Source organism: Capricornis sumatraensis, chromosome 20, assembly GCF_032405125.1.
Source record: "Capricornis sumatraensis isolate serow.1 chromosome 20, serow.2, whole genome shotgun sequence".
Classification (NCBI taxonomy): Eukaryota; Metazoa; Chordata; class Mammalia; order Artiodactyla; family Bovidae; genus Capricornis; species Capricornis sumatraensis.
In genome coordinates this window covers 16,121,071-16,145,163 of record NC_091088.1, presented here as the reverse complement: position 1 = coordinate 16,145,163, position 24,093 = coordinate 16,121,071, and the positions used below count along the sequence as shown (strand labels likewise).

At 49.9% G+C, this 24,093-nt stretch overlaps 1 protein-coding gene across 3 annotated transcripts in view; it reads right to left on the bottom strand.

Moving 5' to 3' along the window:
- The window catches only part of NECAB2 (N-terminal EF-hand calcium binding protein 2), a 43,188-nt gene that overhangs the window by 13,679 nt on the left and 5,416 nt on the right, over positions 1-24,093 (bottom strand). For 2 of the 3 annotated variants that reach the window (XM_068992144.1, XM_068992143.1), the window contains exons 3-5: positions 19,328-19,436; positions 17,321-17,346; positions 17,079-17,176 (exon numbers count right to left, since the gene is read on the bottom strand). In XM_068992144.1, the coding sequence (XP_068848245.1) occupies positions 17,079-17,176; positions 17,321-17,346; positions 19,328-19,436 (233 nt within the window). Of the gene's footprint in view, positions 1-17,078; positions 17,177-17,320; positions 17,347-19,327; positions 21,393-24,093 lie in introns of those variants that run through there. The other variant, XM_068992145.1, reaches the window with a different exon arrangement.

The following is a 24,093-nucleotide window of genomic DNA, read 5'->3' as shown; positions in this document are numbered from 1 at the left end:
AGAAGTCTGAGTGCCAAAGAATTGATGCTTCTGAACTGTGGTGCTGGAGAAGACTCTTGAGAGTCCCTTAAGACTTCTGGGAGCTCAAACCAGTCAATCCTAAACGAAATCAACCCTATTCGATTTGTTGGAAGGACTGATGCTGAAGCTGAAGCTCCAATACTTTGGCCACCTGATGTGAAGAGACAACTCACTGGAAAAGACTCTGATGCTGGGAAAGATGGAGGGCAAAAGAAGGGGACCACAGAGGATGAGATGGTTGGATGGCATCACCGACTCAATGGACATGAGTTTGAGCAAACTCAAGGAGATGGTGAAGCACAGGGAAGCCTGGGGTGCCGCAGTTCATGGGGTTGCAGAGTAGAACATGACTTAGCAGCTGAACAATAACAGATAAAAGACCCGGAACTGCCAAAGCAATTCTGAGGGAAGAGAAAACAAAGCAGGACGTATAACTCACCCAGACCTCAGACGGTGCTACAGAGTTACAGTAATGAGAACTGTGATTTGGGCACAGAAACAGGCATATGGATCAATGGCACAGGACAGAGAGCCCTGGCGGGGGGAAGGACTTATGTCAATTAATGTCCGACAAAGGAGGCAAGAATATATAATGGGAAAGACAGTCTCCTCAGCAAGTCACGGTGCTGGGAAAGCTGGACAGCTGCATGTAAATCAATGAAGTTAGTACACACCCTCTCATCAGGCACAAAAATAAACTCAAACACAACACATGACACCATAAAACTCCTAGAAGGGAGCACAGAGAAAACCTTCTCTGACATCAGTCGTTCCCATGTTTTCTTAGCCTCGTCTCCTAAGGCAACAGAAATAAAAATAAAAATAAGCAAATGAGATGTAATCAAGCTTTTGCACAACACAGAAAACCATCAAAAAGTGACAAGACAACCCACAGAATGGAGAAAATGTTTGCAAATGTTGAGCCCGACAAGGGCTTAAGCTCCAAAATGCACAAACTCACACAACAAGAAAACAAACAACCCGATCGAAAAATGGGCAGAAGACCTAAACAGACATTTCTCCAAGGAAGAAATACAGAGAGTCAGTAGGTATATAAAAAGATGCTCAACATCATTAATTATCAGAGAAACACAAATCGAAACTACAGTGAGGTTACTACCTCACACCAGTCAGAACGGTCTTCATCGAAAAGTCTACAAGTATCCAATGCTGGAGAGGGTGTGGAGACAAGGGAACTCTCCCACACTGTTGGCAGGAAAGTAAGCTGGTGTGAGTGAAAGTGAAAGTCGCACAGTCGTGTCTGACTCTTTGTGATCCCATGGACTATACAGTTCATGGAATTCTCCAGGCCACAATACTGGAGTGGGTAGCCTTTCCCTTTGCCAGGGGATCTTCCCAACCCAGGGACTGAACCCAGGTCTCCCACATTGCAGGCGGATTCTTTACCAGCTGACCCACAAGGGAAGCCCAAGAATACTGGAGTGGGTAGCCTGACCCTTCTCCAGCGGATCTTCCCAACCCAGGAATCAAACTGGGGTCTCCTGCATTGCAGGCGGATTCTTTACCAACTGAGCTATCAGGGAATTCCCAAGCTGGTGTAGCCCCTATGGAAAATATATGGAGGGTCCTTAAAAAACTAAAAACAGAGCTACCATATGATCCAGCAACCCCACTCCTGGGCACATACCCAGACAAAACTAGAATTTGAAAAGATACATGTACCCCTATGTTAAGAGCAGTACATTTACAATAACCAAGACATGGAAACAGTCTCATTGGCCATCAGCAGACGACCAGATAAAGAAGAGGTGGCGTATTAATGCACAGTAGGATACTACTCAGCCATAAAAAACAATGAAGTGTTCACGCCATTTGCAGAGATTATCTAGCGGTTATAACACTAAGTGAAGTAAGTTAGAAAGACAAGTATCCTTTATGTGAAATCTAGAATATGACGCAGATGAACTTATTTGTGAAACAAAACAGATTCACAGGCTCACAGAACAGACTTGTCACTGCGGGGGGCGGTGGGGTGGGGTGGGGGGAGGTGGGGGGGCGGGGTGGGGTAGGGGTGGGTGCGGGAGAGGGTGGTTTGGGAGTTTGGGGTTGGCAGATGTAAACTATTTCATATGGGGCGGATGAACAACAAGCTCCTACTGCATAGCTCAGGGAAATATATTCAATATCCTGTGATAAACCAGAATAGAAAAGAACATGAAAAAATATATAACTGAATCCTTCTGCTGTACACCAAAAACAACACAACACTGTAAGTCAACTCTATTTCAATTAAAAAAAAAACACAAAAAAACCCTCCTGCCCTGATCAGTAGTGGGGTCGTGTCTGTCAATAACCACTGCGCCCTAGTCTGGTCAACACAGCGAGACCCTGTCTCTCTTGCTAAGGACTCTCCTAAATGTTCTGCATGTCCCTTAAATAAACAATTTTTTTTTTTAAACAAGGTGGATTCTGTGGGCGCTGGGCATACGTGCTGCTACTCAGAGAAGTGAGGGAAGAGGAGCCAGAGGAGCAGGACGGATTAACTGTCTCTCAAGAAAGTGCCTGAGACTTAGTCCTCGGAGGGAGTCTGGGGGCCACGAGAGGGGGAGCTCTGGGCATAAGATGAAGAGGGCTTCCCACTGATGTTGCCCTGTGATGTGAAACAATTTCCTCTCTTGTCAAGAGTCTGCAGCAGGGACATTGCTCAAGGCTCCTGGATCGGGCTGAGTGTCTTTTGGCTTTGAGACTCGAATATGGGCGGGAGAAGGCTCCGGCTCAGCCATGTCACTCCAGGGTGACGGTGATGGAAATGACGCCAAGCTGAGGGGCTTGGACCCCTCAAGCCCCATGTGGCTCCTTCTGACCTCCCCTGCCAAGACCCCACTCTCTTGAGCCACCTGCCTCAGCATCTTGGGAGTCTGCCCAGTCCCTGGCCAGGCGAGGAAAAACAGGGCTCTGAGGGAAAGAAAATTAAACCATCCATCACTCTGACTGGGAATTAATTGGCAGTAATGGCACAAGGGAACCGCAGCTAGAGACAGAGAGGCTGAGACATGGAGGCCAGGGGGCAGGGAATACAGGTGGGAGGTGAAGACAGGCCAGAGGAGAGGCGGCCTCAGGCAGGGAGGCTGCGGAGCCTCCTGCACCAACCAGCAGACGGGGGCGCTGGGGAGCCTCCTGCACCAACCAGCAGACAGGGGCGCTGCGGAGCCTCCTGCACCAACCAGCAGACAGGGGCGCTGGGGAGCCTCCTGCACCAACCACCAGACAGGGGCGCTGGGGAGCCTCCTGCACCAACCAGCAGATGGGGTGCTGGGGAGCCTCCTGCACCAACCACCAGACAGGGGCGCTGGGGAGCCTCCTGCACCAACCAGCAGACAGGGGCTGGAGGGAGCCCCGACGGCAGGATGCACGCCAGGTTCTGGCCGCCAGATGCACCTCCCTGATCAACTGCCCTTCCTTCCCAGCAGACGGCTGAACTCACACGCGATCCAGATCAATAGGCGTGGGACGAGCAAATGGCCCCCAAAGAACAAGACATAACAAAGTAAAAAAAAAAAAAAAACTGAAGAAAAAAAAGAGAGAGAGAAAGCTGCCAGAAGCCATCAAGCAGAAAGGATGAGCTTAGATGGCTGTATTAAAAGCACCCAGAGAAGAGACTGAGGATACAGCCAGGGGTCAACACATGTAACTGGTTGGCTGAATTAAAAAAGAAAAGGCAAGTTATTTTCAAAAGTGTAAAAATGCAGCTTGCAGAGTCCTGCCCTCCACCGTCGATGATGCCTCAGCCGAGGCCAGCACCGCTGATTCTAGAGGAAGACAGTCAGAGCTGGGGAGTCTGCTTCCTGCGGACAGGTTACTAACATGCAGGGGGACAGAGAGACCTTCAGAAATCTGCAAAGCTCTGGAACTTTATCAGATAAGCACCTTTCCAGCAACGAATGCCCAGGAGTTTCTCCCAAAGAAATCTCCTAGGGTTGAATGAGATAAAGTATGGAAGTTGTGGACAAAAGTGAGGGGGATCACCCAAATTAAAATGAAGGTTACAGAGGTCAGGAAATAAAAATATGAGCCACTAATAATTAAATTTAAATCAGACTGGATTAAGTCGATAAAGAGTGACAAACAATGGAAAAATAGCCAGTCATCCTAACAATTCTTTTAATTTCACAAGAGAGGAGAGAAAGTGTTTTTTATTAGCCAGGTATAAAAATAGGATTAATACTGTTAACAATGTATATTTTAGATGTCCCTTCCCTGGTGGCTCAGACGGTAAAGAATCTGCCTGCAACGCAGGAGACCTGGGTTTGATCCCTCAAGAAGGGAATGGCAACCCACTCCAATATTCTTGCCTGGAGAATCCGGGGGACAGAGGAGCCTGGCAGACTACAGTCCACGGGGTCTCAGACTGAGCAACTTTTTCTTTCACTTTAGAAAGTCCCAAGTGTAGTGACTTTGAAATCATGATCAACGTACTAAACAAAGCAGACTGCCCAAAGGTGAAAGTCAGAAAAGACGAGCATAAAAAACACGGGAAGTGTATGAGATTATGACACCAGCCAGGCCTGACAGATCCTAACAATGAAGAGAGTCAGCCTAGACTGCCCCAGGTAAAGGCACTGTCCCAGATTTGATTAAGCAGGACTGCAGGTATATTTCAAGCGAAAGAGCACTCAAGGATTTGTAAAGAAAAGCCTGTGCAAAGACTCAGCTACCAAATTTGATCAACTGACTAAGACAAGTTGCAATGTCAGGATCGAGTAGAATTTAAATGGGAAAGTATTACATAAGAGACGGGTAAGAATAAATGACAAAAGGCATAGTGCATTACAAGGACACGACATTATCAAATCTTGGTGCGTTATGAAACCTCCATGCACCAGGAGAGGCTACAGCTCTACGGATGGCTATGGGGAAGCAGATGGCTATAACCACTTTGTAAGGCAATTCTGCTTCATATCGAGAGACTTTCACCGCCCAGTATTTCTCCACTCTTGAACATCTATCTTTAAGAAATTATGCAAATGTGGACAAATATTTATGTCCCAAGGTTACAGGGTTGATAGACAGGAGCCAAAACCCTGGAAATAATCTAACATTCCAACAAAAGAGGAAAAGTATGCAAATTGAAGTAAGAATGTTTAAAATACTTTTAAGTGGTTTGAATAATATGGGAAAATATTTGTTAAAATGTTAGGTGAAAAAGAAAGCAAAAAAATTCTGTATGCAAAGTGATTTTACATGTATTAGAGAAATCCACAAAAGAAGAAAAACAGGCTCAAAGAAATCAATTATCAGCTAAAATGGTAACAGTGGTTAGAGATCATAGGAATTAGGAGTGATCTGAATTTTTTCTTTGTATTTTTCTCTACTTTCTAAATTTTGAATATTGAATATGTATTATTTACATAACAAAAATATGATAACAAGGTCTACAGGCATCAAACAGCATGGAAGAAAAATATTAGAATTACAAAAGTTAAATGATAAAATTCTGTGTGAGAAATTAGCCCAACAGAGTCCCACAAAACAGATAAATTACAAACAATATATGTCTACTGTAAATGGCATTATTGAGAAAATGTGAAATGGGCAAAAAAAAGAAAGATGTCTGGGTTCCTTGTCCAATACACTCTTCTGGGTTATCTAAGTCTTTGCTTGTTTTGGAGCTACTTTTAAAACTCTAGCATATAAAAAGTTGACAGTAATGCAAATAATTCCCATCCGCAGAAATGCATATGAATTTTGCCTGGTAGCATGCAAAACTGCCTGACTGTGTTTATTCACAGATTCATCTCAGAATTCCTGTTGTCTCATGTATGGCAAATGTTCTTTGAATTCGCCTTGGAGCCAGTTTAACGTTTTACTGGTTTTCACATTAATGAGTTAAAATCTTTCACATGTGTTCCTTTCGTAATCGTACAAGAGACAATCTTACCTTTACACAAAGTTGTCTTTTTAACAACATATTTCATAACAAAGAAGGGATAACTATGCTCAGATTTTATATTCTTTAAGTATGACCCACATCATCTTCTCAAGTATCCATAATGAAAAAAAAAAACAAAATAATACGTAGTGAAGAAATCTCAGCATGTTAAACAACAACAACAACAAAACTAGAATACAAACTATTGGTCACTTGGTTTTATCCTAATACCAGGAAGTGAGTGAGGACCTAACAAACCATTAGAGGATACAGAGAGAGGAGATACTACATTCTAAAATCTATCATTACCGTGAAAGTATTATTCAGCGGTAGATTTCTACACTTCATTATTCAAAAAAATTTAAGCATTCTATTTCACATATGAAAAACCACAGTCACAACAATAAACCTAAGGAAACAGGAAGTAGAAAATAATAGTGATAAAAACTATAGAGACAGTGGATTCAGTAGTAAAGACACAGAATCAACACTGCCGAAATGAACAAACTATTTCCAAGGCAATATACAGAGTCAACGTGATTCCTATCAAATTACCAGCGGTATTTTTCACAGAACTAGAACAAAAAAGTTTAAAATCTGAATGGAAGGCCTTCCTTGGTGGGCCAGCGGTTAAGACCACCTGCCAACGCAGGGGACACGGGTCCCACCCCTGCTCCAGGAAGACCCCATATGCCGCGGAGCAACTAGGGCCATGTGCCACAGCTACTGGGCTTATGTTCTAGGGCCCGGGAGCCACAACTCCTGAGCCCGCGCTGCACCTATGGGGCCTGGAGCTCCTGCCTTGCAACAAGCCAGTGCAGTGAGAGGCCCTCACACAGCCAGAGAGCAGTGTCTGCTGGCCACAACTAGAGAAAGCCCGTGTGCAGCCAAAGACCCGGCACAGCCAAAAATTTAAAAAAAAAAAAAAAAAAATTGAGCGGAAACACAAAAGACCCTGAAGAGCCAGAGCAATCTTGAGAAAGAAAAACAGAGCTGAAGGAATCAGGCGCCCTGACTTCAGGCTAAAACTACAAAGCTACAGCCATCAAAAGAGCATGATACTGGCAACAAAAACAGAAATATAGCTCAAAGGAATAGGACAGAAAGCCCAGAAATAAACCCGCCCACCTATGGTCAATTAATCCACGACAAAGGGGGTAGGAATATACAACGCAGGGAAGACAGTCTGATCAATAAGTCATTCAGGGGAAACTGGACAGCAGCTTAAAAGAGTGCAATTAGAACATTCTCTAACACCATACATAAACTCAGAGTGGATCAAAGACCTAAATGTAAGGCCAGACACTATAACTCTTACAGGAAAACGCAGGCAGAGCACTCTTTGTGTTAAATCGCAGCAATATCTTTTTTGATGCCCCTCCTAGAGTAATGAAAATAACAAAAAAGAAACCAGGACCAAAGTAAACTCAAAAGCTTTCACACAGCAAAGGAAACCATAAGCAAAACAAAAAGACAATCCACAGACTGGGAGAAAAAACTTGCAAATGATGTGACTGACAAGGGATTAATCTCCAAAATATACAAACGGCTCACTATCAAAAAGAAGCAAACAACCCAATCAAAAAACGGGAAGAAAACCTAAACAGATATTTCTCCAAAGAAGACATCCATAACCAAAAAGCATGTGAAAAGATGCTCAACATCACTAATCGCTAAAGAAATGCAAATCAAAACGACAATGGGGTGCCACCTCACATCAGTGAGAATGGCCATCATCAAACATCTACAAACAATAAATGCTGGAGAGGGTGCGGAGAACAGGGAATCCGCCTACACTGCTGGTGGAAATGTAAACTGGCATGGCCACTCTGGGCTTCCCGGGTGGCTCAGTGGCAAAGAATCCACTTGCTAGTATTCCTGCCAGAAAAATACCACAGACAGAGGAGCCTGGTGGGTTCAGTCCACGGGGTCACAAAGAATCAGACACGACTGAGCATACACACACAGCCACTATGGAGAGCGGTATGGAGGTTCCTTGAAAAACCAGAAACAGAGCTACCATACGACCCAGCAATTCCACTCCTGGGCATATTCCAGAAAAAATCCTAATTCAAAAAGATACATGCACTCCAATGTCCACTGTGGCAGTGTTTACAATAGCCAAGACATGGACGCAACCTAGATGTCCATCAGCAGAGGAATGGATAAAGATGTGGTGTATATATACAATGGGACGTCAGCCATAAAGAAGAACCAAATAATGTCATTTGCAGCAACATGGATGGACCCACAGATTGTCATACTGAGTGACAAATGTCAGAAAAAGACAAATGTTGCATGATATTGCTTATATGTGGAATAAAGAAGGCTGAGCGCCAAAGAATTAATGCTTTCAAATTGTGATGCTGGAGAAGACTCTTGAGAGTCCCTTGGACTGCAAGGAGATCAAACCAGTCCATTCTAAAAGAAATCAGTCCTGAATATTCATTGGAAGGACTGATACTGAAGCTCCAATACTCTGGCCACCTGATGCAAACAGCTGACTCATTGGAAAAGACCCTGATGCTGGGGAGAGACTGAGGGCAGGAGAAGAGGGTGACAGAGGCTGAGATGGCGGGACGGCATCACCCACTCCATGGACATGATTTGAGTTAGCTTTGGGAGTTGGTGATGGACAGGGAAGCCAGGCATGCTGCGGTCCATGGGGTCGCAAAGAGTCGGACATGACTGAGTGATTGAACAACAAGCATGTATATGTTTATGTGTAACTGATTCACTTTGCTGTCCACCTAAAACTACGGCACCACTGTAAATCAACTATACTCCAATAAAAAATGTTTAAAAAGATACATGCACCCCAATGTTCATGGCTGCCAAGACACGGAAGCAACCTAAATGTCCATCAACATAAGAATGGATAAAGAAGACGTGGTACACACTGCTCTACGTAAAACAGATAATCAACAAGGACCTTCTGCACAGCACAGGGGACTCTGCTCAGCGTTATTACGGCAGCCTGGATGGGAGAGTGGATACATGCATGTCTATGGCTGAATTCCTTCCCAGTTCACCGGAAACTATCTCAACGTTGTTAATCTGCTATACCTCAATACAAAATAAAAGATGTGGTACATATATACAATGGAATATTACTCTGGCCCCCTTCATAGATGACAGCCTTGATGTGATGAAGGGGCTTGTGTAACTCAATGAAGCTACAAGCCATGCCATGCAGGGCCATCCAAGACGGATCAGTCATAGTGAAAAGTTCTGACAAAATGTGGTTGACTGGAGGAGGAAACGGCAAACCACTCTAGCATTCTTGCCCATAGAACACCATGAACAGTATGAAAAGGCCAAAGGATCACCAGAAGATGAGTCCCCCAGGTCAGAAGGTGTCCAATGTGCTACCAGAGCAGAGCACAGAGCAATTACTAACAGCTCCAGACAGAATGGTGGCTCAATGGTAAAGAAAACGCCTGCCAATGCAGGAGACATGAGACATGGGTTCTGTCCCTGGGTCGGGAAGGTCCCCTGGAGGAGGGCATGGCAACCCACGCCAGTATTCTTGCCTGGAGAATCCCATGGACAGAGGAGCCTGGTGGGCTACAGTCCATGGGGTCACAAAAAGTTGGACATGACTGAAGTGACTTAGCATGCCGGAAAGAATGAAGTGGCTGGACAAAAGCGGAAACACTGCTCGGCTGTGGATGTGTCTGGTGGGGAAAGCGAAGTCTGATGCTGTACAGAAGAATACTGCATAGAAACCTGGAATGTCAGGTCCATGACTCAAGGTGTACTGGATGTGGTCAAAGCAGGAGATGGCAAGAGTGCCACTCAGGAATCAGTGAACTAAAATGGACAGGAATGGGCATATTTAATTCAGATGACCATTATATGTTACTGTGGGCAAGAATTCCATAGAAGAAACGGAGTAGCCCTCACAGTCAACAAAAAAATCCGAAATACAGTACGTGGGTGCAACCTCAAAAACAACAGAATGATCTCCGTTCGTTTCCACGGCAAACCATGCAACATCACAGTAATCCAAGTCTATGCCCTGACCAGTAATGCCGAAGAAGCTGAAGTTGGACACTGCCGTGAAGGCCTTCTGGGCTTCCCTAATAGCTCAATTGGTAAAGAATCCACCTGCAATGCAGGAGACCCCAGTTTGATTCCTGGGTTGGGAAGATCTGCTGGAGAAGGGATAGGCTACCTATTGCAGAATTCTTGGGCTTCCCTGGTGGCTCACCTGGTAAAGAATCCGCCTGCAGTGCAGAAGACCTAGGTTCGATCCCTGGGTTGGGAAGATCCACTGGAGAAGGGAAAGGCTGCCCACTCCAGTATTCTGGCCTGGAGAATTCCGTGGTCTGTCACATGGGGTCGCAAAGAGTCAGACACGACTGAGTGACTTTCACTTTCATGACGACCTTCTAGAACTCACTCCAAGAAAAGATGTCCTTTTCATCATGGGACTAGAATGCAAAAGCAGGAAGTCAAGAGATACCTGGAGTAACAGGCAAATTTGGCCTTGGAGTACAAAACGAAGCAGGGCAAAGGCTAACAGAGAGAACGTGCGGGTCATAGCAAACACCCACTTCCAACAACACAAGGCACAGTTTTACACGTGGACATCACCAGATGGTTAATACCGAAATCAGATTGATTATATTCTTTGCAGCCAAAGATGGAAAAGCTCTTTACAGTCAGCAAAAACAAGACCGGGAGCTGACTGTGGCTCAGATCATGACTCCTTACCGCAAAATTCAGACTTAAATTGATGAAAGTCGTGAAAACCACTAGGCCATTCATGTTATGATTCAAATCAAATCCTTTATGATTATACAGTGGAAGTAACAAATAGATTCAAGAGATTAGCTCTGATAGACAGAGTGCCTGAAGACCTATATGGAGGTTTGTAACATGGTACAGGAGGCAGTGACCAAACCATCCCGAGAAAAAGAAATGCAAGAAGGCAAAATGGCTGTCTATATTTCTCTACAAATAGCTGAGGAAAGAAGTGAAAGGCAAATGAGAAAGAAAAAGATATACCCAGCTGAATGCAGAGTTCCAAACAATAGCAAGGAGAGATAAAAAAGCTTTCTTAAGTGAACAATGCAAAGAAATAGAGGAAAACAATAGAAGGGGAAAGACTAGAGATCTCTTCAGGAAAATTACATACACCAAGGGAATACTTCATGCAAAGATGGGCACAGTATAGGACAGAAATGGCAAGGACATAGAAGAACAGATTAAGAAAAGGTGGCAAGAACACACAGAACTGTACAAAAAAGGTCTTAATGACACAGACAACCACGATGGTGTGGTTACTCACCTCGAGTCAAACATCTGAGTGTGAAGTTAAGTGGGCCTTAGGAGGCATTACTACAAACAAAGCTAGTGGAGGTAATGGAATTCCAGCTGAGCTATTTCAAATCCTAAAAGATGATGCTGTTAAAGTGCTGCACCCAGTATGTCAGCAAATTTGGAAAACTCAGCAGTGGCCACAGGACTGGAAAAAATCAGTTTTCAGTCCAGTCCCAAAGAAGGGCAATGCCAAAGAATGTTCAAATTAGCGCACAACTGTACTCATTTCACATGCTAGCAAGGTAATGCTCAAAATCCTTCAAGTCAGGTTTCAGCAGTACCTGAACCGAGAACTTCCAGATGTACAAGCTGGATTTAGAAAAGGCAGAGGAAGGGGCCATATGTATACCTATGACTCTTTCATGTGGAGGTGTGACAGAAAACAACAAAATGCTGTAAAGCAATTATCCTTCAATTAAAAAATAAATAAATTTTAAAAAGGAAAAAGAAAAGGCAGAGGAGCCAGAGATCAAATTGCCAACATGCGCTGAATCATACAGAAAGCAAAGGAATTCAAGAAAACCATCTACTTCTGCTTCACTATTATAAAGCCTTCGACTGTGTGGATCACAAACTGGAAAATTCTTAAAGAGATAGGACTTCCATTCCACCTTACCTGCCTCCTGAGAAACTTATATGCAGGTCAAGAAGCAACAGTTAGAACCAGACATGGAACAACGGACTGGTTCAAAATTGGGAAAGGAGTACATCAAGGCTGTATATTATCACCCTCCTTATTTCATTGACATGTAGACCAAAATGCCAGGCTGGATGAAGCACCAGCTGGAATCAAGATTGCCAGGAGAAATAGCAACAACCTCAGATATGCAGATGATGCCACCCTAATGGCAGAAAGCAAAATGGAATGAAAGAGCCTCTTGATGAGGGTAAAAGAGGAGAGTGAAAAAGCTGGCTTAAAACTCCAACATTCAAAAAACTAAGATCATGGCATCCAGTCCCATCACTTCATGGCAAATAGATGGGGAAACAATGGAAACAGTGACAGATTTTATTTTCTTGGGCTCCAAAATCATTGCGGACGGTGACTGCAGCCATGAAATTAAAAGACACTTGCTCCTTCAAAGAAAAGCTATGACCAACCTAGACAGCATATTAAAAAGCAGAGACATCACTTTGCCAACAAAGGTCTGTAAAGTCAAAGCTATGGTTTCTCCAGTAGTCACATACAGATTTGAGAACTGGACTCCACAAAGAAGGCTGAGTGCCGAAGAATTGATGCTTTTGAACTGCGGTGTTGGAGAAGACCCTTGAGAGTTCCTCGGACAGCAAGGAAATCAACCCTGAATATTCATCGGGAGGGCTGATGCTGAAGCTGAACCTCTAATACTTTGGCTACCTGATGCGAAGAGTCAACTCACCGAAAAAGACCCTGACGCTGGGAAAGACTGAGGGCATGAGGAGAAGGGGATGACAGATGAGATGGTTGGATGGCATCACTGCCTCAGTGGACAGGAGTCTGAGCAAGCTCCGGGAGACAGCGAAGGACAGAGGACACCTGGTGTGCCACAGTCTATGGGGTCGCAGGGTCAGACACAACCGAGATATGAACAACAAGAAAACACACGATAATAGGAAAGTTAAATAAACGTGTCAGCGGCTCATTTCTAGAAACAGCTAATTAAAATGGGCAAAACTGTCAAACAGAAGTTTAAACGCAGCAAAATAGGAAAAAAATTAAATCAAGACCTGAGCTCTATCGGCAGATGTTTTATTGAATGTAATCTGAATTATGTGTCTGTCTTGTTTCAGACAGTGATTAAGAATTTAAAAAAGGCATAAGAGCATGCTAAGCATTACTGATCATAAACTGAACATGTCCACGGCAGTTCTGTTTAAAAAAATATCATAATGGACACCAAAAATTCAACTAAAATTAAGACTGACTTTAAAACCACTATTAAAATAATCCTCTCCTCCTGTTTAAGCACCTCAACCCAAGCCTATGCATTAATTCTATTTTTGAATAGAAAAATGACTCTGAGATAGACAAGCTGATTCACACACAGAAAGATATGCAAAACCACCTACAGTTCAGTCCCAAACTATCATCCAATCTCAATTTCTGATACAGACAGAGATAAAATGCTCAGCTAGTGACAAGGATTCAGCACTATGGCAAAAGAAAAATGTGCCAATTAGGGCTTATCACAGGAAGCTAAGGATTGTTCAATAGGAAAGAATCTAATAATAGAATCTACCTCATCAATAGTTCAAGAAAAATCATATGATCCCTGGAAAAGAAAAAAAGAAAAAAAGGCATTTGAAAGAATTCACTACCACCCCCTAAGGCAAAATTTAATGAAAGGAATACAAAAATATTTTTTCACAGGCTGAAGAGGATTCTAAAAATAAGAGCTGGTATTAATGTTATAATTAGTGAAGAACTAGAGAGATGCATTTGAACCTCAGAAGTGAAACAAGGATGCTTGACGTAACCTCATTACAGGGTTTGAGAATTTGGGGAAAACGCAACAGGACACAACAGAGAAAGAGCAGGAACACAAATCAGAAATGAAGAGAACTGTACTAGCTAACAACGCTACTAGGACTGCACGTCTGCAAAAGCAAACGAGCCAACTAGACCAATGGACACGAGAGAAGTACTTGAAATAATCAGTGAGCTTCATTTCTCCAGACAAAAACTGATGAGAAAGCATGCAAAGAAAAAGAAACGCTATTCTCAATAAAATATTAAAAAATCAAATCCAATAACACATCAAAAAGATCGTGACATATAAAAAGTCCCATGACCAAGTGGGATTCATCTCAAGTTTACAAGGATGGTTCAACAATACACAGATCAGTGCAATACTCCACTTAAACAAAAGACAGTATACAATGGAGGGCCTCCCTGGGGGCTGAGCAGGAAAGAATCCACCTGCCAATGCAGGAGATGCAGGTTTGATCCCCGGTCCGGGAAGATGCCGGCATGCTACACAGCAACTAAGCCTGTGAGCCACAACTACTGAGCCTCTGTTCTGGAGCCCAGGAGCCACAACTACTGAGCCCACCTGCCCTACAGCCTGTGCCCTGCGACAAGTGAAGCCGCGGCCAGGAGGAGCCTGTGCCCTGCAATGAGGGAGTAGCCCCCGCTCACAGCAACTGGAGAAAGGCCTGCATAGCAAGGAAGACCCAGAGCAGCCACAGATACAAAACAAATCTTAAAAAATATATACAATGGAAGGTGACTCAGCCATGAAACAAGGAATGAAGTAATCCCATTTGCAGCAACACGGATGCAGCTAGAGATTACCATACCAAGTGAAGTAAACCAGACAGAGAAAGACAAATGCCATGTGATATCATTTATATGAGGAACCTAAAATATGGCACAAGTGCATTCGTCTATGATATGAACAAGATTACGGACACAGAGAACAGACAGGTGGCTGCCAAGGGGGAGGGGGCTGGCGGAGGGAAGCAGCGGGAGGCTGGGCTAGCAGATACACGCTGTCATATATAAAACGGGTAAACAACAAGGTCTGGCTGTAGAGCACAGAGAGCCATATCCAACATCCCATGATAAGCCAGAAAATAGTATTTTAGAAAAGAACGAGTATATATGTACGGAATCACTTTGTTGTACAGCAGGAATTAACACCACACTGTAAATCATGTATATTTCAATTAAAAAAAACAAAGAAATGCGTTACCATTGTGACAATCTCCCGTCACCACCACCACCACTAAGAACACACCAAAGGCTGCAAGCGTTCCAAGAGCAAAAATCCCCCAAACTGCTCTAAGTTGTACTGGCAGGCATTACAGTCCTCTCCCTGGCGGAGAATTGTGCCACATCTGAATTGTTAGCCCAAAGACCAAGAGACCAGTACATGTTAATAATGCCAAGACCACATTGCTGGGCAGTGGCCCCATTCACAGATTTGAAAACTGAGGCTCAAGGTGGTGACTTCATTCGCGAGGGCACACCTCACACAATGCCTGAGGAACGGAGCTTGGACCGCCACACTGTGCAAGGGTTCTGGAGGTGGGGGCTTTCCTTGTTGCCTGCTAAAGCCACTGTGTCTTGACATTTTCAGAATGTCAATATTGTACAAGAATGAGCAATGAAAGGGAAGTGCTCTCACGCAATGTTAAAAAATACTTTAACATAGCAAGACTCAAAACAGCACGACAGGAGGACAGACATGGAAATGTGGGGCTGTGGCAGCTTGGGGTCGGGCCCAGCTGTGGGTGGATATATGGGGAGGGCAGGAACCGAGTAGCATGTGGAAAAAAGCACACAACAGGGGCCTGACGACACGCTAGTCGTGTCTGCTCTGTGCTGGAGCTGTGCTCGGCAGCTTAGAGACCTTTCACTTTATTCAGGCCTTGCGAGGACTCTGGAAGGTGAATGCTCCCATTTCACAGCTGGAGAAACTGAGGTTCAGAAAGACAAGTGACTGGCTGGGGTCCTTCGGCCTGATCTGGCTGACTTTACCAGCTAAGCCCCCTGGCCTCAACCAGCAGGTGGGGCTGCTCCTTCCTGAGTTTCCTCCGCTCAGAGGGGCTGCATGCCCTCCGGTGTGACACCGGTCCAGCACGGTGTGGCCCCTCCAGCCCCGGATGGCTCGGCCCCAGGCTGTGCTCCATACCTCAGGCTGGGTCCCTGCTAAAGCTCCCCATCCAGTTTAGCAGGAAGCTCTGGCTGTCTGGCTACCCCTCTGCTGGGCTCACCTTCCTGAGCCCTCTACTGCCATAGCTGTGAAAGCGGGGGAGTGGACTTCCCTGGCGGTCCAGCAGCTGAGAGTCTCCTGCCAATGCAGGGGACACGGGTTCAACTCCTGGTCCAGGAAATAAGACCCCATACGCCACAGAGCAACTAAGCCCGTGCACCACCGCAGCTGAGCTCGTGTGCCCTTAGGGCCTATGCCCTGCAACAAAGGAAGTCTGGGCACAGCAGCGAAGAGTAGCTCCCACTCGGCACACGTAGAGAAAGCCCGTGCACAGCAACAAAGGCCCGGGGCAGCCAAAAAAGAAGGCTGGTGGTGGCACCAGTCACAGCCCACAGGCTGCTGGGGGGATTACAGTGAGCGCTAAATCCTGCTGCCGTAGATCCTCAGGAAACTGACGGCGCCTCTCGAGTGTGGACGGAGAGGAGGAACACGCCCCGCCTGTGCCCCCACCCCCAGAAGCACCAGCCAGCGCGGGTGCAGACTCTCAGGTGGGACGTGGAGCCAGGAGGTGGGCTGCCTGTGGCTAGCTGAGCCACGCCACCGCCCGGCCCACGACCTGCCCCATCTCCCATCTTCTGCCCTCCTCCAGAGCACGGATGCCAACAAAGTAATCAGCCTATGCCTGAAGCCACACTGGGGCTCTCTCTCTCCAGGATACATGGGGAGTCCTGAACTCGGCCAACCCTCCTGGTGGTTCCACCGCCCAGCTCCCGTCTCCTGACCTGAACACGGCGCAGTCGCCCCAGACACGCTGGGGCTCCTGGTCAAGATCAGGGGCTCACGTCCACCCTCTTCCCTCCCCATCTGTAATCCTGCTGCAGAGGCCGTGAGACTGGCATGGCTGACACCTGTTCTCGGACCTGGTGTCCACTCCCTCTCTAGGACTGAGTCCCAGCACCGAGCCTGATTCCAGGACATGGCCTTGTGCTCCAAACCGGATGCTGCTGGACAGACCCTTCCCCAAGCCCCTCCCCTCACTCCAGTTCACCGTGCACCCTTGAGACGCCCAAGCAACGCCTGCTTCGGAGCTGGCTTTACCCAACACCTGTCATCACAGACCCAGGCACCCCTGGGCCACGATGCTCTCAGACCCAAACCGGCGCTCAGGCCCTCGACCCCCAGGGCCACCCACACCCGCTGACCTTCTTGGTGTAGCCCATGGCCTTCAGCACGGAGTGGTTCAAGGTCTCCAGGGAAGCCAGGACGTCCTCATAGTCCCCCATGTGGTCCACAAAGTAGTCTGGGGTGGGGGGAAATGGGAAGCAGAGGTCAAAGGTCGCAGGAGCATCGCACCCCTCCCCTGGGTTCTCCCACCACCATCTGTTCCCCTCCCCGCAGAGAATCATTGCGCACCCAGTCTGGGTCCCCGCACAGCGGCACCTACCACAAAGCTCCTTGGTGTCCACATGGCTGCATGCAGAGAGAGACAGGGGCTCAGAGACAGCCTTGTCTCCACCTGCCCCCCGCCCTCCACCCGTCTCCCTCCGGGGTAAGCACAGCCCCCAGCAGTGGTCAACACCCCCCCACCATGCAGCCTAGGTGACCCCCACTTCAGAGATGAGGGAGCAGCCAGGGAAGGCCGCCACCCCCTCCAGAGGATCCGCGTCTGTCTGACCCCGTCACCACACCGCGTCTGCCCACTGCATCTGGAGCGGAGGGGGCTGAACCAGGGGCTGTGACAGCTGTCACCAGAGCTGTCCAGCGACCTCAGCCCCGGGCCCTGCTCTGTTGGAGGGTGTGCCCCCCTTGTTCTCACTCGAGCCCTGGGGTCCCGTGTTCCCGTTCCTACAGCCAGAAGGCTCTCGGTCTTTCCTCGGAGGCCGAGCATGGGCCACCCACGCCGGGCAGGTGCAGGCAGCAGCCTCAGAACCCAGACGCTGTGAACAGGAGCTGGGGGCGGGCGCCCGGGGACCCAGCTCTGTGCAGTTCCGACAACCTCCCTTCCCGGCCGGCTCCCTCACCGGGAGAGGAGGGGCTGGCCTCAAAAGCAAGCCAGCCTCATCGCAATGGCTCTGCAAATTCTGTCATGGAGGCCCACGTGGGACAAGTTCTCACAGGTCCTGCAGAGAGGAGGCCTGCCTCACAGTACTCAAAGTAGCACCGACCTTCCTGAGCTGCGCATGGACGGTTTGGGGGAGCAAACCTGTCTAGCATCCCCAGGAGGGAACGTGTATAGCTCACACTCTAGGGAGTGCTGGAGACAAAACACCCAAAGGTCTTCAGAGCTCTGACTTCTTGCTGATGGGAAGTCCGCCCCGCCCGCACTCACCAGCCCCGCTCCAGCTGCCCCAATGAGGCTGAATAATCTGTGAGCACCTGCAAAGCCCTTTCAAGCTCCCAGGGGGGCTGCAGGACCCGCTCAGAACCTCCATCTGGCTCCAGACACAAAGCCCTCCCCTGGGGTCTGCGGCAGGAAGCAGTCCCTTTCAAGTGGCCTTTCCTGAGCCAGCTGCCCCGCCCTGGCCCCCAGGTCACCTCCAACCTGGGCCCCCGGAAAACAGGCCTGGGGACAGCTCCTCCTCCAGAGCTCTAGCCTGGCCCAGGGGACACCAGCCTATCAAACCTGCCCCCCAACAACTCGGGTCCTCATCACCTGAGTTGGGTGGAGAAGGGGCCGGGGCCTCACCCTGCCTGGGGACCACTTGGAAAGGGCGGGGCTGGAGTTCAGGGTGGGAAGGGTTGGTCCCTGTGAGTAGAGTGAGCATTTTGTGTTGGATTTAAGGATTGGCTGGGATTGGAGAAGTTTGGGGTTGACTGAGCTGCAGGTTAGGGTTCTGGGTGGGTTGGAGAAAACGTAGAGAGAAAGAAGGTTAAGGTCCGAGTAAGAGCCAGTCTGATTTAAGGAGGGCCCCGGTTAGGAAGAGAGGATCTCAAAGCTCGTGTTGGGACTGAGAACAAGCATGCGGTGCTGGGGTCAGAACTGAGTTGAGCTGGCTGATTACCCCTTTGTCATCCTGTGTATATTCTGCTTCCCAGGTGGGACAGTGGTAAAGAACCTGGCTGCCAGTGCAGGAGATGTAAGAGACGTGAGTTTGATCCCTGGGTCAGAAGATCCCCTGGAGGAGGGCCAGGCAACCCACTCCAGTATTCTTGCCTGGAGAATTCCGTGCACAGAGGGGGCTGGTGGGCTGCAGTCCGTGGGGTCACACAACTGAAGTGACTCAGCATGCACGCACATGTATTCTGCAAACCTAGGCTCTCTCCCTGCTCTGCCACGTTGCATTCAGAAAAGACAAACGCTTGCCAACACAATCTCAATCTGTCCACTCCCCAGACCGCCCCAGCCAGTGGGGGCCAAAGAGATGGCACTCTGGATTAGCGGCCCAGGGGAGTGGACACTGGAGACTGGGGGACGCCACCTCCCGGTTCCAGCCGCCGCGACTGAGCTCACTTGGTGTTGTCAGAGTCGATGGTGTGGAAGAGGTCCTCCAGTTCCCTCTCATTGAGGACGCCATCTGCAAAGAAGAGCTGGAACTCCTCCAAGGACAACTTCCCGTCGTCTGCGAGGGAGAGAAAGGGAGGGCAGCTGGTGTCGAAGCGGCGGGACATCCCCAAATCAACAGCGGAGCCACAGCCAGGCAATCCCCGCCCACCCCGGCCAATTCCCCAGCCAGCAGCCACATTCCCGCATGGGGCACCCCTGCCCGTGGCACGAACCCACATTAGCCATCATTTCACAGAGAGCAACTGCTCACCCAGCTAACCCCCCACCCAACAGAGCAACACCCATGTACAGGGACTCGCCTTACCAGCAAATACTGGGGCTCCTCAAGCCCCGCAGCCAACAGGCAGGCAGAGAGCACCTGCCAGGCAACCGGCGCTCCGAGTCACCTGCCCACCTGGAGGTAGGTAACCGCATACCTGTTGCCTCCAGTGGGCCCCAGCCTTTTTAGCATCAGGGGTTGGTTCCATGGAAGACGATTTTTCCACAGACCAGGGGCAGGGGGTGCTTTTGGGGTGATTTCAGGATGCTTCAAGCACACTGTGCCCTTTATTTCTATCATCTTATCAAACCTCAGATCATCAGGTGTTAGATCCAGGGGTTAGGGATCCCATACCCGTAAGAGGCAGGTTTAAACCTGGGCGGTCTGAGGAGCACTCTCACTTGCTCCCAAAAGCCCAGAGAGACTCTGCACACTTAAATCATCTCTACCCCAGCACCCAGGTCCTGCCTGGGGAGGCAACGACCTTTCAGGCTGTGACGTGACCCACTGCCAGCAGTGGCACGGAGTCCTCGCCAGGCCGTGGATGCAGCCCTGAAGATGCCAGAGCCCAGGGGGAGGTGGCGGCAGGCCTGGGGCAGGGCTCTCGACGAGGAGCCCCCACAGCAGACACACCTATCCCAACGCATCCCTCCCGATCTCACACCTTCAGCAGCCTCCACTGCCGTCGCCCGGGTAGCAGCATCTGCTGGGGAAGCTCTCATGGGTTGAGGGCAGCCGGGCCCCTGAGAGAGGGGCTCCCAGCAGAACTCCAGCTCTTCCCACCTGGGCTCTCCAGCTCAACACACTCATCTCCCAATCCCACCCCTGAAGCCACGACCCCCTCCTCGATGACCTTAGACCGGTCCTGCTCCTCCCTAAAGGAACCATGTCTGTGGGAGGCAGTGGAGGTCAGGGAGAAGGGCGAGCCCAAGACCCTTCCTGCCCCAGCCCTCTCCGTAGACCCCCTTCATTACTTCCAGCTAGTCTGCACTCAAAGCCCTTGAGAGCCCACGCGGCACTTTGTGTGGATTAGAAAGAAATGCCCTTCCTGGTGGGCAGGGTGGCGGAGATGCAGCCCAGCATCAGAGCTCCTGAGGGGCGGGGCATGCAGGCTTCATGCTCAATTCTCTCGAGCAGGTGCCCCTGCAAAGTGCACAACACGCCCAACCAGACATGGCAGACCTACTCAGGCCCAGGGTGGAAGTCACTCACACTTTTTTTTTTTAATGCATTTTATCTCTGCGTTTTATATTTTAGTTTCTTATTTTTAGCTGTGCCAAACAGTATGCAATGTCTTAGTTCCCTGACCAAGGATCAAACCTGTGCCCCCTGCAGTGGGAGAACTGAATCTTAACCACTGGGCCACCAAGAAGTCCCCACTGTACATTTTAAAGGCTGTGGAGCTTCTACTCTGCCGCCAGCAGCTCTGCAGGGGCTCAAAGTAGGGCAACAGGAGGCAGCTCCTCACATCTTGCAGTGGCTCCCCCGCCCATGCTGAGAGGGGGGATATGAGAGAGTGGGCGCAGGCTGGCATATGGGTGGCTGGGGCAACATGCCGCGTGCCTCCAACATCCTGGCTCGAGTTTTAATGTCACAAATGGGAAAACGAATTTCTAACTCTCAAAATCCAGAGTCCCCCTGAAGACGAAACAAACATCCCCTCCCTCCCCAATAACACATGAAGACCCAAAAACCAACCATAAAAAGTGCAGGGTAACAGCTGTGAAATACATGAACGCTAAGCTATGGCTCTGTCTCCTGTGAAAGAGGATGCTTTCCAAGTTTCCTTTAGCAAGACTGATGATGATCCGGCAGCCAGGGGCAGAACCAGGGCAGACACACGGGCTCCGTGTGTTCACGCATCTGGTCCTCAAACACCCCCTTGCAGACTACCCCCCCCACCCCCACCCCGTTTACAGAGCAGACAGGCCAGGCTGGTTATGGGACTTGCCCAGGTCCCTCAGTGGGAGCTCAAACCCAGGCCACCCGGCTCCTGAGTCCACACTCCCAACCCAACCTGGGGCAGGGTCTTCGGTCGGGACCCCCAGCCACAGGGTCACACGGAGAAGCCAAGGCCAAGCCTGGACTCAGTGGAAGTGTGCTGTGAATGCCTACTCATGTCTGCCACAGGCAGGGCACCACCAGCACCTCCAACCAGTCTGCACTCAGAACAGGCAGAGGGGGGCCCGCCGGCCTCCCGGGCCCAAGGCCTTCTGGGCTGACATTTACCTTGAACGTCCCAGCACAGCCCTAATGAACCCAGATCAGCTAACGAGGGAGGTGGCATCTGCCCGGGGCCTCAGTGCAATTAGAGGAGCCAGCGGGTCTGCACCTCCAGGACCCCCGAGCGGGCCATCTGAAGGTGTCCACACTAATGAGCATGAGCTCAGCCTCTGTCCCAGTGACCTTTCAAATGCCAGGAGTCTGCCAGTGCCCCGGCCCCTGGAGGGAGACACACTGGCACTCACTCCGCCGCCGGCTGCCACACCACCCTTCCGGGCCCCAGACCCTCGGCTGCCAGGAAGGCCCCCCTCTTTTTGCCTCCCCTTGGGGGCCACGCCTGGTCTCCACCCTCACCCCGACGAAGACACCTCTGACCTGGGAGCCGCCAGGATAGGCCAGCCCGAGCTGAGCCCCTGCTCCTGTGATTCCAGAGGCTGATTCCACCCCAACCCGTGGCCCAGGCCCTCGTTTGGGACCATCCTGCCATCCCTGCAGGCATCTTGCTGCTGTGGATGCCAGGGGCAGAGCCGGAATCCACCTGTGCTGCGCGTGTGTGTCTGCACACCTCTGTCTACACCCACACTCGCCCCTTCTCCCACTCCCCTGCCCATAGGATGTCTGCAAACTGGGCTGGACTCAATCAGAGCTTCCTCCCCAGCCCCCCAGCCCAGACTCTGTGATCTTTTGCGTGTCCTCCCCAGCCTGGATTCTGTCACATGTAAAAAAGGGGGGTGATATTCCGTCTGCCTCTAGGACCTGAGGGAATGTCCAACGAGGAAGTCTGTCCTGGTGTGTAACGGACGCTCCACAGCCGCCAGCAGTCTCCACCAGATGTTGATGCCCCGTGAAGTCCAGGGTGGGAACCCATACTTGTTGACAAATCACAGCCCGTTTCCCAAGGCTTGACATTCATCAGCTGGCATGAGGGCTCATAGACCCCTTACCGCATGCCAAGACCCAAGCTCTACTCCATCCCCCTGACAGCCCCACCCAAGGTGGGTACCAGCATGACCACCCCCACCCACGGATGGGGACGCTGAGGCCCTGAGAGCCTAGGGACTGGCCTGAGGTCAGAGCTGGGAGGGAGCTGAACCCAGGCAGTCCCTGTGGCAAAAGGGGGGTGCTCCCCGGGGACCAGCACCACATCCCACGTGAACCCCACTAATGGCCACTGGTGGCGGCCGGGAAGACAAAGGTCCTAGGGAGAGGAGGGAACTCGGGGCCTCTGTGGGGGCCACAGGAGCAAAGTCGAGGGTCCCCGAAGCTGTGCTTGGAGGGTGGAAACAGTCTCTGATGGCATCAAGGGGCGGGGGGCAAGCAATGAGGACGAAACCCAGCTTGCCTGAAGTGAGACCAGGGCGCCTGCCACCCACACACTGTAAAGGCTCCTGCAGAGCTGAGCATCCACAAAGACACACACACAACCCCACATGCACGCGGCACGTACAGCAACGGTCACAGAGACACACACACAGGTTCTGAAGCACAAACGGAGACACACGTGCAGCCACACCCAGACGGCTGTCCCTGGGCAGGCACACACCGCACTGCCAGGAGCCACGCCCGGTCACCACCCGTGAGGCAGCAGCCGGGCACCGAGGACCTACTGTGTGCCGGGCCGCTACAGGGACAAGCCCGAATCCCTCAGTGTGACACCTCACCATAGGCTGAAGGGCGTGGCCAGCACATGGCAATGGCCACGTGGCCCCTGGCCGGCCACACACTAGAAGGTTCCGAGAGGCCTGCAAGGGGATCAAACCCCCGGACCCACTTCTCTAGTCTCTAATGCCACTCAGGCTGCACCGTCATGACGACTTCTCAGCTGCCGGTGAAGTCCCCCCACCGTGTCCCTGCCCTTCCTCGATGCTCCGTATGGAACTGCTCCTGATGCTGCTGCTGCCTTCCAGAGGCCCGGAGGGGGCCCCGTCACACCTGAGAATGGGGGAGGCGAGAGATGGAGAAGCCCCGGGCACTGGCGGCCAGGCTGTCTCATGTTCTCCCCTCAGTGCCAGGCGGGGACAGCTAGACAGTGACTCCCGGGGTCAGCAGGGAGGGGGCTGTGGGCCTGGGACCAGGTGCCAGGTTAGCTGTGCCCACTCCTCCCTCGGCAGGGGCCTGGATGCTCCATCAAATCAGTATTTTCTCAAGGAATTAACACTGAACTCTGCCTGCTTCTCTCTCACAAAGCTCACCAGCCATGTCTCCTCCCTTCATTTCCCCAACAGCCCTG